Raw genomic sequence first — 12,282 nt, 5'->3', positions numbered from 1 at the left:
TGTGCACTATGTGCATGCCTAGTGCCTGAGGAAGCCAGAAGGCTTTGAATCCCCTGGAACTGGAATGACAGATGGTTGTTAGAGGACAGATGGGTGCTGGGAACTGAACACGGGTTGTGAGCTGCCATACTGGTGCTGGGAATTGGTTCTTTGTAAGAACAGCCAGTGCTCTCAACCCCTGAGCCATCTCTCCTCTCTCCTCCCTTCTTAGTCCTGTGGTGGTGTTGATTAGGTCTCAGCCTTTGAGTGTTGGGGGGCACATTCTGACCACAGCACCCCTATTACTAATACACTGGGCAGAGGCTCTCGGTGTGTAGGATGGGGACAGCTTTAAGGAGAATCCTCATTCAGGGGCTGGGAATGCCTCTGCCAGAGACTGTCAAGCAAGAGGGACGACTCTGGCTTCCCTCCGGGATGTTTCCATGGGCCCTTCTCATTGCAGGACCATTGGCCTGGAAATAGCCCAACAGGAAGCTGTGACCAGAGCTAGGCTAGAGCCCCAGGGCTCAGTCCCCAGGATGCTGTTCATCCCCAGGTAAGACCTTTCTTTACTGAACCTACTCCTCCCATCCTGTCAGTAGAGGTAGTGTGCACCAGCCTAGTGTACACCTACCCTTCCCTAATGTCCAGAGAGACTGAAGGGGAACCCTGGGAAGCGGCTGTTCAAGTGGAGGGAAGGGGAATACAGAGGCCTCTCTTCCAACCTGGCTCAGGCTCAGTGGAAAGAGAGAGGGAGGGGAGGGGGAGGGAGGAAGGTAGAGGGAGGAGGAGGGAGGGAGGGCGAGTGCGCGCTAAAGAGCAAGAGCACTTCAAATGCATTCATTCTCAAGGACCCCTAGCAAACCCTCCTGTTAGGTGTCATTAATCAGGTCTTACCTATGAAGATCGGGAGACTCAGGGAAAGTGACTGTCTGAGGCTGGTGACAGATACCCAGCTGGAAGTTCTGGAGCCCCTATCCCTCGCCCCCCCTCCCCCAGAAAAGCTAGAGATTCCCTTTTACACCAACAGGCTCCTAAGACTCTCTCTGCCCCAGAGGAGGCTCTATCTCCTATTTTGGAGTGGGGCTGGGTCACCACAGGGATTTTGTAGTGACCTCCAAGTCTACACGCCATCTGAGTGAGCTTTGCTTTCTTTAAGGGCTGGAGCTTGGAAGGTGATGAGATCAGCGGCACCCGGTCCCCGCCCCACCGGGGCTTGCTCTCCAGCCTGTCGTGTCATCTGGAGGGTATGTGGAGTTCCCGTCTGGAGCCGCCAGAGGGCGCCGCAGACGGAGCAGGGGTCGGGAGCCGGGGCTCCCCGCAAAGCCGGCAGCCTCGCGGGTACACGGCTGAGGGTCAAGGAGCCGGGATTCCCGGGTGCCCGAATTCCAGGAGTGAGATGAATGTCCAGGATGCGAGGGGTGCACCATGGCCCCCAGATCCTCCCTTCCTTGCCGTTGCCTTTTGAGGTCCACACAGAGAGGGCAGCCCCGGGGACGCGTCTGGAGCAGGTGTCTGACCGTGCACATCTAGGGCCCACGCTGAGAAGAGGATAGCTGAGCATGCAGGAGCCCGCGACGGGCACAGGGGCCCCACTGCAGTGGCCACGCCCCGCAAAGACCCCGCCTCCATGCCCCGCCCGTCCCGCCCCCTCCCTGCTGCGGTGGGAGACCCGGGGGCCTCCACAACCACCGAGTCCCGCCATGAGTGTTGCCTCGCTCCTACCTCTGCTGCTCCTGCTGGGGCCCCGGCTCCAGGCTGCGGGTGTCATGGAGTCAATGCTGCCCACTGTGGTCCTTGCTATCCTGGCCCGCAATGCCGAACACTCTCTGCCTCACTACCTGGGCGCACTGGAGCGCCTGGACTATCCCCGGGCCAGGCTGGCCCTCTGGTGAGAGATCCATGGGTGGGCACATCGGGGCATCAAGCCCCAGGATACAGAACAGCCTTTGACCAGGAGGCCTCATCGCTGCTGCCCAGACACCACCCGAGCAAGCTCCTCCCTCCCAGACATGCCCGCGGGGCCTCAAGCCCTTCAGCAGGGTCCCTAAGCCCTCAAGGGGCAAGGGCAGACCTCTGAGGCCATGGGTCAGCCCAGGGACACCCAACCCTCCTTTGGGCCCTCTACTCGTCCCCGGCTTACCCTAGGTTTAAGTTAGACTGGTCCTTCCTGACCCAGCCCTTGGAGCTCGCATGCATCTCAGTGGGGACCTGTGGTCAGCTTGATTTGGAGTAGAACAGGCGGGAACCTCTGGAATCCCCAGGGGCCCAACGTGGCAAGGGTCAGTCAGACTGGAGGTTTCTAGGGAGCAGGTGGAGAGAGCCCTTAACTCCAGGCTGCATGCTGGGCAGGGGTGTCAGGCTGAGTCCCCTCTCCAGGAATACCGCCAGCCTCTCTGGGTAGAGGGGCTGCTGGGATCTGACAGCCAGGGGCTGCGGGGGGGGGGGGGGGGGGGCGGGGGGGGGCTGGTCGCTGGGCTCAGAGGCTACAGCAGTCTGTCTATAAAAGCCTAAACAGGGAGGAGCCCAAGCTGAGGCTAGAGATAAACTGCTCCTCACAGCACTCCAAAGTTGGGCTGGGGTGGAGCTGTGGCCTGGGGAGGCTGCCCACAGCCACCACAGTTTGGGAATTAGTTCCCACCCTTGCAGGACTTGACACGTAGTTAGTCTTCACTTCTGAGGAATTGGCTTAAAGGGGCAGCATCGCCTAAAACCTGGGCTCTTGGCTAAACTTTCCACCCCCATTATGAGAGCCCCTTCCCCAACAGAGGGAAAGCTGTGCCCCAAGGTAGCAGAGCTCCGCACCAGCACTTCTCAGGGGTGCTCAGAGCATGATGTAGTCCTAATCACAGCTCAGGATAGAGGAAGGCAGTGACTCTTTCTGTCTGATTCGGAGATGGAAAGGGCCTGGCTTGTGGTGCCATGAAGACGGAAGAAAATGAGGTGATGTAGCAGGTGCGATCCTTAAGGTCAAGTGCATCTTTCACAGTGTTACTCAGACTGAGGATGTGGCTCAGTGGTCAAGGGCTTGCTTGGCATGTACAAGTCTCTAGGTTCAATCCCCCAGTACAAAAGTTAGAAGGGAGGATGTGAAGCACAGAGAGGTGAGGAACTTGTCTGAGATCACACAGCACCTCCTCCAGCATGTCCACTGTATCACACCTCTCTTCCGTTGCTCTCAAGACAGACCAGACTTGAGGGTGTCCAAAGGCACTTTAAAGTCAAGAGCACCCGGGGGGTCCAGACCTTCTGTGGTTGTGGTCCCTCAGTCTTTCTATCCTGTGCTCACAGGTGTGCCACAGACCACAACGTGGACAACACCACAGAGATGCTACAGGAGTGGCTGGCTGCAGTGGGCCGTGACTATGCTGCCGTGGTCTGGAAGCCCGAGGAGGAGGCCAGGTGGTAACCGGAGGGCAAGGGTGCTGGAAGAGATGGAGAACAGCTGTTACCCAGTGTCACAGCCCCCAGAGCAGGGCTGTGTCCTCAGCCCTGCAGAGAAAGAGAGGTTCCTCCCTTAAGAGAACATCTCACCTCTTTCCGCACTCAGGCCCTACCCAGATGAACAGAGTCCCAAGCACTGGACCAAAGAAAGGCATCAGTATTTGATGGAGCTGAAGCAGGAAGCCCTGACCTTTGCCAGGGCCTGGGGAGCTGACTACATCCTGGTGAGGCAGCCTGGTCTGGGATTAGGTGGGAGGCATTGGTATCGGCCCCCAAAGTCTTGGTTATGACCAAACCACCAGGCTGGATCTTTTGGAGATTGATCCTAGACCCTGTATTTAAGCTCATACTAGATACCAAGCCTATCTCCTTGGACAGATCTTAGGTTATATGCTGGGCCTAGATTCTTGAGCTTTTGTCTAGAGTATATACTGAGCCTGGATCCCAGGACTAGAGCACAGAGTAGATTTTTTTAATATTTATTTTTGTTTCATTTATGTATGTATGTATGTATGTATCTATCTATCTATCTATCTATCTATCTATCTATCTGTCTGTCTGGTTTTTCAGGACAGGGTCTCTCTGTGTAGCTCTGGCTGTCCTGGAACTTGCTCTGTAGACCAGTCTGGCCTCGAATTCAGAGATCCACCTGTTTCTGTCTCCCCAAATGCTGGGATTAAAGGCGTGTGCCACCACTGCCCCAGACTTATTTTTGATTTATGAAAGTGGGTGTTTTGCCTGCATGTATGTCTGTGCATCACATGCATGCAGTGTCCACAGAGGCCAGGAGAGGACATCAGATCCCCTGGAAATGGAGCTACCCTCAGTAGTGAGCCACTATACAATTGATGGGTTTCAAACTCAGGTCCCCTGGGAGAGCCAGCGGTGCATTTAACCACTGAGTCACCTCCCCAGTCCTCTTAGAGTGGTTCTTTGGGTCAACCCTCTAAGCTAAATCTCAGATTAGATCCTCAGATCTGTTCCCTGCTCTACTCCAAGCCAGCGTCTTAGAACAGCCTCTTGTCAGAAATGGACTGTGTTGATTAGGACCCCCTGCACTATTTATTTGTATCCTGTGTATAGGTGTGCAAATGTGTGCACACCATGGTATGTGGATGTCAGGGGACAACTTTGATGACTTGGTTCCTTCCTTCTATCACGTGGGTTCGAGACTGAAGTCAGGTTGTCAGGCGTGGCAGCAAGTCCCTTACCTCTCTAGCCACTTCTCTGGTCCTGGTTAGAGCTCTCTGGGGTACATGTGCCCAGAGTTACTCTGAAGGAATTCCTACTCAGTGAGCTCTTTGGTCCTGAGGCTCAGACAGGTTTCCTTGTGACATCTTCCTTCCCCAAAGTTCGCAGACACAGACAACATTCTCACCAACAACCAGACACTGCGGCTTCTCACAGAGCGGCACCTGCCAGTGGTGGCCCCAATGTTGGACTCCCAGACCTATTATTCCAACTTCTGGTGTGGGATCACTCCACAGGTGAGGCTGGGGGATGGACTCAAGGAGCACAGAGCCTGAGGCTTCAGGGCCTTTGGCCAGGACAGGCCTGGCCCCAGCCCCAAACATTCCCTCCTTCAGGGCTACTATCGCCGCACAGCTGAATACTTCCCTACCAAGAACCGCCAGCGCCAGGGCTGCTTCCGGGTCCCGATGGTCCACTCTACCTTCCTGGTGTCCTTGAAGACTGAGGAAACAGCCCGGCTTGCCTTCTACCCGCCTCATCCCAACTATACTTGGCCTTTTGATGACATCATCGTCTTTGCCTATGCCTGCCAGGCTGCTGGTGAGGACCAGGCCTCCTTTAGCATTCCTTGGATGCCCCAAGGCCTTTGTACCTGCTGGTCCCCTCCCCTCCTCAAGATCTCTATTAGTTCAAGGCCAGCCGAGGCTACATGGGTAGTTCCAGGTCAGCCAAGTCTACGAAGTGAGATCCTGTCTCTCAGTCTGCCTTCCCCTACCAAAAACAACCCCAACAAGGAAGAGCTGGAGATAAGATTAAGGCAGTGATGCTGGACACCCTGCTTGAGAAGGATCTGAACCCAGACTGAGGTGTAGCTAAGGGCTCTGATGATCTGGTGATGGGAAAACTTTACTGAGGGTCAGAGAGGGTTAGAGGTGCCTATTAAATCCTCAAGCAAGCCATGTGTCCCAGGGTGCTTATTGTTTTGTCCATGAGGTGCTAGAGAAGTCTTCAGGGTGTAGACAAATAAGACGAAAACTGCTGGAGATGTGGTCCAGTGCCCTCCTCACTGTGGCAGAACAGTCCCAGACAAGCCTTGGGTCACTGCAGTGTCTACTGAGAGGCTCACTCCAGCTCCAGCACTCAGGTAGCCTCTCTGCAGGGGTCTCAGTGCATGTGTGCAATGACCATCGTTACGGGTACATGAATGTGGCGGTGAAGGCCCACCAGGGGCTGGAAGAAGAGAAGGCCAACTTCATCCACCTGATTTTGGAAGCACTAGGTGAGGGATGGGGTCCCCCGCCTTCCCACAATGCTCCTTTCCTAGGCGTGGATTTAGGCATGTTTGGGTGCCAACCTTGTTCTGAACTTGTGTTACAGCATTGAGCAAGCCCTTCTCCCTGTGGTACCTCAGTCTCCTGATCTGTACAATGGGTAGGAGCTCAGGGAGTCTGTCCTGTTAGGTGTTCTGCTGGAGTGATAGGAATGGAGCTGGGGCCGGACTCCAGGGTGTCTGTGACCAGGAGCCAGGAGGACTCATGCCTGCGGGTTGGGGGTGTTCTTTCCTTTTACAGTGGATGGGCCCCCCATGCTGGCCTCAGCTCATGTGTCTCGGCCTCTAAAGAAGCCCAACAAGATGGGATTTGATGAAGTAAGTCTCCAACGTGTGGGATTGGGGTGGGGTGGATGAGTAATCCTTCCCGAGGCTTACCTCTGCGTCTTTTAGGTCTTTGTCATCAGCCTGGCCCGCAGACCCCAGCGCCGGGCTCGGATGCTGAGCTCTCTCTGGGAGATGGAGATCTCTGCTCAAGTGGTCGATGCTGTGGATGGCAGGTGAGGCTCCCACGGATGGGGCTCGGGGGCCATGAAACCCATCTGAGATCTTGGACGGGCAGGCCAGTTGAATGAGCGTCCTAAAGACCCAGGAGGTAGCCACACAGGACCTGCGTCCTGCTGTCTCAGGAGTGCCAGCACAGGCCAACAGGATGAGACGGGACGTCCTCCCTCAGCCCACCCTAGGGAGCAGAGTGCAGTGCAGAGGACTCCAGGGCCGGGTTGAGGGCTGCCACATACCAGTTGTATGAACTCTCACAGGCTGTCCCATCCCTCAGCCTCACAAAAGTACATAATCATGCTTGGTTCTTGTGGTCCTGATGGTTCAATGAGACACGTAGGCAGGATCCAACTCCTATAAAGTACTCCAAGGGGTAGACGGCCTGAGGAATGTTCTCTGTGCTAGAGTTAGGCCCCTGAGGAGCCAGAGTGTGGAGTGTGCAAGAAGTGTGGCTGTGTTCCAGGGGGATCCAGAGGCCAAACAACAACTGTTACCTGGGTCACGTGGCCCATATGCCAACCGCTGTTTGCTTCAAACCTCCAAGTCCTTTTTGTTCACACACACACACACACACACACACACACACACACACACACACACATTCTGTGTATATGTTTTGTTCTTATATATAATATATGTATTATATATATATCACAATTTGACATAAATAATATGCTTTGACCATACTCCCCCATTATTCTTTTGGCGTTTATTTAGAAAATTTTCAAACTTATTTAATTGTGTGTGTGTGTGTATGAGGGCACACACATGCCACAGTGTTCCCGTAGAGGCCAGAGGGCACGTTTTGGGAGTTATCCTCTCCTTCCACAGTGGGACCTGGGATTGAACTCACATTCTCAGGATTTTGGGTTGAACACTGTATCCCACTGAACCATCCCACTGGCCCTTGACTGGGTTTTTTGAGACAGGAGCTCATGTAGCTAAGTTTGGTCCCGAACTTGCTGTATAAATGAGGATGACATGGAATTCTTGATCTTTCTGCCTCTACCTCCCAAGACCTGGAATCACACAGGTGCACCAAGAGTTGTTTTGTTCTATCTGTCTACCCTCCTTCCTCCTTCCCCCCTTCCCTCCCTCTCAATACAGGATCTCACACAGCCCTGACTGGCCTGGAACTCACTATGTAGATGCACAAAGATCTGCCTGCCTCTGCTTCCCAAGTGCTTGGATTACAGGCCTGCACTGTTATACCTGGCTGCCCTGTAGGGTGTCTGTCCTTTACTGGGCCTTGATGCAGAAAATCTCTAACAGATTGTCCACTCATCCCGGGGAGCCTCCGCCTACACAGATTCCATGAGTCCGTTCTCCCGAGGCTTCCTGAAGGGGGCTAGAGTTCTAAGGCTAGAGGCCGAGCCCAGTCCATGACAGCTCCAGGCCACACGAAGGAGTTACAAGCTGGATCCTCCTTTAACCAGGTTCCCGTGTGATCCTCTCCAACACATACAGACGAGGGCCCTCTGGACAGAGACTCTGGTTGGCACTTGTCACCCACTTATGCTTGTGTCTCACAGGACACTCAACAGCAGTATCCTTAAGCACCTGGGTGTGGACCTGCTCCCTGGCTACCAGGACCCCTACTCGGGCCGCACACTGACCAAGGGTGAGGTGGGCTGTTTCCTCAGCCACTACTCCATCTGGGAAGAGGTGAGGATACCTGCCCTCTGGCCCGTGCCCGTCAGGGGCAGCCGAGGCTGGCTGTCTTAGTCACTGCTGTGGGAGTGGCTGAGTGAAAAATCCATCCAAACAGAAGGTTCACTGAACCCTGTGGTCAGCACTTCCCTGGCACCCCTGAGAGGTGGGTGACCTTGTTTATTCTGTTGTCTCTCTTGAGCACTGGCTGTTCCCTGAAAGGAGGTCTTCTCTGGTAACACAGGGGACAAGGAAACTGTCTGTCTCATCCCTACAAGAGAGAGATTCTGTGGGTGGGGAGATGGCTCAGTGGTAAAGTACTTGCTGGGGAAACATGAAGACCAGAACACAGATTTCAGTACCCACGAATGCTGGGTACAGCAGGGCACATCTGTAACCCCAGTGCTGGGGGACAGATCCTGTGGGTTTGCCTGGCAAACCAATCTAGATAAAATGGAAAGTTCCAAGTTTGGTGAGTGACCCTGCCTCAAAAAAATGAGGTGGGTGCTACCTTTAATCCCAGTACTCGGGAGGTAGAGGCAGGTGGATCTCTGTGAGTTCTAGGCCAGCTTGATCTACAGAGTGAGTTTTAGGACAGCCAAGGCTCCAGAGAGAAACCCTGTCTCAAAAAAAAAAAAAAAAAAAGGTGGCATTGACCCCTGGCCTCCAAATGTTAAGCATGTGACCACACATAAAAGGAAGGAAATAACCTGGGGCTCTTGAGGGTGACAGAAATCAGAAGAGGGAACCAAGGCGGCTTTTTGTGGGAGAGGTGCAGGTGGTTCTGTCAGTCTGCCTTGCCTTGGGGGCGGGGAGGGCAGAGAGGAGAGCTTTCCTAGCGGAAGAAAATGGGCAAATTCCTCCAGGAGAGGTGTGTCAGGAAGACCTGGAGTACATACTGGGCGCTTGACTTCAGTCCTGGCTGGGGCAGCAGTGCTGAGACCTGGAGGGGACTGGGTCCCCAAGGGCACCCCCTCCAGGAGACAGTGTGCATGGATCTCGTTTTTCTTCAGTTGCCAAGGAGTGTGTGTGCATGTGTGATCCTGTTTCTGTGTACCATCTATGAGCAAACTGAGGGATGACTCAGTCGGCCCTTTACCCAGCCAATTTCACATTCTTCCCACATTTCCCATAGCTACAGAGAGTAGCTTTTCCTGGTGATTTTAGGGGTTGGAATCTCTCACACCCCCTACCCACCCCAGCTTCGGATGACAAAGCAAGAGCCTGTGCTTCTTTGAGGCTGAGCACTGGCTCCTGGGAGAGCGTAGTATTGAGTGAACGTAGCAAAAGTCGTGATTGTAAGATAGACTGGGGTGTGGGAACTTGAGAGCCTTGAATGCAGAGCAAGGTGGATTTCAGTCCCCAGGCAGTGGAAGGCCCAGCAGGCTTTGGGGTAGTTCCATGATATGGCCAGGACTTGGTGTGTGGTACTTAGCCAAGAAGAGTCTGCCGGCCTGGGTCTAGGTAGGCAGGAACAGGGCAGCTCCAATCTGCAGAGTTCTCTCCTCCGTCATGTGTTCCACAGGTGGCTGACAGGGGCCTGGCCAGGGTTGTGGTGTTTGAGGATGACGTACGCTTTGAGGACAACTTCCGGAGGCGGCTGGAACGGCTGATGGAGGATGTGGTGACTCAGAAGCTGTCGTGGGACTTGATGTAGGCAGACTGCCTCTCAGGGGCAAGGGGGAGAGAATATGCCCTGGAGGTCCGCTTCTCACGCTGGGATCCTAGCTGGCACTTTCCGCATAGCCTGGCCTTAGCCTAGCAGTGGACGGGCCAGGACACGCCAGGCTCTCTAGTGACCCCTGTCATCCTCGGTGTCATTTACAGCTACCTTGGCCGGAAGCAGGTGAACCCTGAGGAGGAGGTGGCTGTGGAGGGTCTGCCTGGTCTGGTGGTGGCTGGATACTCCTATTGGACACTAGCATACACCTTGAGTCTGGCAGGCGCCCGCAAACTGTTAGCCTCTCAGCCTCTGCGACGCATGCTACCTGTGGATGAGTTCCTGCCTGTCATGTTTGATCAGCACCCGAAGTGAGACCTGGGTGGGGCAGGCCAGGGCAGGGTCATCCTAGTCATGGGCCCACTGCAAAAAAAATGTTATTAGGCAGCCCGAGAGAGGGAGATGGTCAAGGTTCACCCACGTGGCCTCAGTCACTCAAGAGTTGCCCAGGTGTCAGGCTCAGTTAGATGTGAACACTGTGTTGTCCATTTCCATGTGGGTTTTATTTTTAGATTTATTTTGAATTTTGAATTATGTGTATCTGTGTGTGGGTTATGTGCATATGAATGCAGGTGTCCAAGGAGGCCAGAAGAGGGCGTCAGATCCCCCTATAGCTGGACTTACAGGCAGTAGAGAGCCACTTGATATGGGTGCTGGAACCCTGTATAAGCAGTGAGTGCTTTTAAAGGCTGAGCCGTTTCTCCAGCCCCTGTCCGTGTGGTTCTCAATCATATGACTCAGTACAATTCCTGAGTGTCCTCATCGTGGGATATTAAAAGTACCACTTCTCAAGTAGCTATGAGGACTAATGGGCAGGGCAGAGGTCTGCAGGCAGTCAAGGCCCCAGCTCTGGATCAGCATCACAGAGCCTAGGAGAAGCTGTTTCAGTCTACCTAAGCTTTCTCCTCTCACTCACAGTGACCAGTACAAGGCATACTTCTGGCCTCGGGACCTCCAAGCCTTCTCAGTCCAGCCTCTGCTTGCCTCCCCCACCCACTATGCGGGAGATGCTGAATGGCTCAGTGACACAGAGACATCTTCCCCCTGGGATGACGACAGTGGCCGCCTCATTAGCTGGACTGGCTCTCAAAAGACGCTTCGTGGCCCCCACCTGCACCTGGCTGGCAGCAGTAGATATAGCCCCCATCCTCACCCCAGGGATGAGCTCTAGGTGAGGCTGGGCCTGGAAGAGGACCAGTCCATGGCCTGGGCTTTCTCCCCTGGGGCATAACTGTCTCAGATCTCTCCACCCTCTTAGCTCCCTCCCTTTCTTCCCCCTCCTGCCCCCTCCCCTGCCCCCTCCCCCGCTCTTCCTCTCCGATTTATCTAGTTTTATCTCCATCCTGTCTTTGTGTCTGTCTCTCTCCACCGCTGCTGGGGTCTGTGTCTGACTCCAGCTCTTTCCTTTTCTCTCTTCCTGCCCCCTCAGCCTCAGGCCCACGAGGTCCGAGTGGGAACGCCAAGGAGCAACAAGAACAGAGAGGTCGAATGGACAGGAGCGGCAGAACCAGCAGAAGCCTGGCTGTTACCTTGGGTGGAAGCCCTTCTTCCACCCTCTGGACCCTTCCCAGGTTGGGAGAGCCACTCAAAGACAGAGTCCATTCCCCGAATGTCACAAAGTGAAAAGACAAGACTCTTGATTCTGCATGCAGATTTAGAGCCCAGTGGGCTCAGGAACAAGGGAGGCCTCAGCCTTCAGGTTCCCAGCTGGCCAGACCCCAGAATCCTGCCCTCTCTGAGGACTCAACTGCTGGGGCTACCTTGCCTCCATCTACCTCCACCTCAGCCCCCTCCCTGGCTTCACATCTGGGGCTCACTAGCACCCTCTTCCCTGGCTGGCAGGAAGTGCAGGAAAGTGAAAGGCGTACCTGGTGCTCTGCACACAGTAGGCCTTCAATAAAAGTCCTCTGCATTAGCATTTCATACTTCACTAACAGCTGAGCCTCTTTGTATCTCACCCGGCCTGGGCAGGAGACCCTCTGAGTTAGAGACTGAGAGAGAGGGCAGATCAGGAAGACTCAGGACGGCAGGCGCTTGCTTCCGCCTCCCCTTTGGTAGATGGAGAGTGTAGCTCCTGAGTAGAATGGCCACTCACGTCGCCATGAGCCTTGGCTCATCAGGCTGGGCCTGGTCAAGGTCCAGCTAGGGGTCACCTTCACTCCTGACCTTTGGATTTCTGCTCTGTGACTGCAATCCTCGTTTCTATAAGAAGCGAAGAACTGTGGCTGGGGAGATCCAGGGTTCTGTTGTGGCCCTAAGAAATAGTACCACCAGAAGGCGCCAGGTGGCAGAGCCCTTACCTTGCAGGCCAGGATGCATTTTGCTTCTTCTGGAAGGGAGTATAGGGGATTTGGAGTCAATCCAGCTGAGGCAGCAGAGATGTTATGGGCTACTCCACATGCTGTGCCCTTGGGAAGTCCACTAGTCACGAAGGACCGGGTTTCTAGCCATAGCAGCTGTCAGGCCC

General features: G+C 54.6%; 1 protein-coding gene across 10 annotated transcripts in view; it reads left to right on the top strand.

Annotated features, from left to right (window-relative positions):
* The window catches only part of Cercam (cerebral endothelial cell adhesion molecule), a 32,811-nt gene extending 21,066 nt beyond the window's left edge, over nucleotides 1-11,745 (top strand). For 6 of the 10 annotated variants that reach the window (XM_052726245.1, XM_052726246.1, XM_052726241.1 and 3 more), the window contains 14 exons: nucleotides 443-535; nucleotides 1,139-1,226; nucleotides 3,271-3,381; nucleotides 3,530-3,647; nucleotides 4,776-4,910; nucleotides 5,010-5,214; nucleotides 5,774-5,893; nucleotides 6,186-6,262; nucleotides 6,338-6,444; nucleotides 7,978-8,110; nucleotides 9,621-9,748; nucleotides 9,923-10,126; nucleotides 10,734-10,986; nucleotides 11,245-11,745. In XM_052726245.1, coding sequence (XP_052582205.1) covers nucleotides 3,308-3,381; nucleotides 3,530-3,647; nucleotides 4,776-4,910; nucleotides 5,010-5,214; nucleotides 5,774-5,893; nucleotides 6,186-6,262; nucleotides 6,338-6,444; nucleotides 7,978-8,110; nucleotides 9,621-9,748; nucleotides 9,923-10,126; nucleotides 10,734-10,986 — 1,554 coding nt within the window. In that variant the 5' untranslated portion in view covers nucleotides 443-535; nucleotides 1,139-1,226; nucleotides 3,271-3,307 and the 3' untranslated portion in view covers nucleotides 11,245-11,745. Of the gene's footprint in view, nucleotides 536-1,138; nucleotides 1,227-1,250; nucleotides 1,491-1,526; nucleotides 1,871-3,270; nucleotides 3,382-3,529; nucleotides 3,648-4,775; nucleotides 4,911-5,009; nucleotides 5,215-5,773; nucleotides 5,894-6,185; nucleotides 6,263-6,337; nucleotides 6,445-7,977; nucleotides 8,111-9,620; nucleotides 9,749-9,922; nucleotides 10,127-10,733; nucleotides 10,987-11,244 lie in introns of those variants that run through there. The other 4 variants (XM_052726243.1, XM_052726239.1, XM_052726237.1 and 1 more) reach the window with 4 other exon arrangements.
* Nucleotides 11,746-12,282: the final 537 nt, after the last annotated feature.

Source organism: Peromyscus californicus, unplaced genomic scaffold (genome assembly GCF_007827085.1).
Source record: "Peromyscus californicus insignis strain IS unplaced genomic scaffold, ASM782708v3 Scaffold_7__1_contigs__length_154581171, whole genome shotgun sequence".
Taxonomy (NCBI): domain Eukaryota; kingdom Metazoa; phylum Chordata; class Mammalia; order Rodentia; family Cricetidae; genus Peromyscus; species Peromyscus californicus.
The sequence above is the reverse complement of the archived record's forward strand: the minus strand, read 5'-3'. Positions and strand labels throughout refer to the sequence as shown.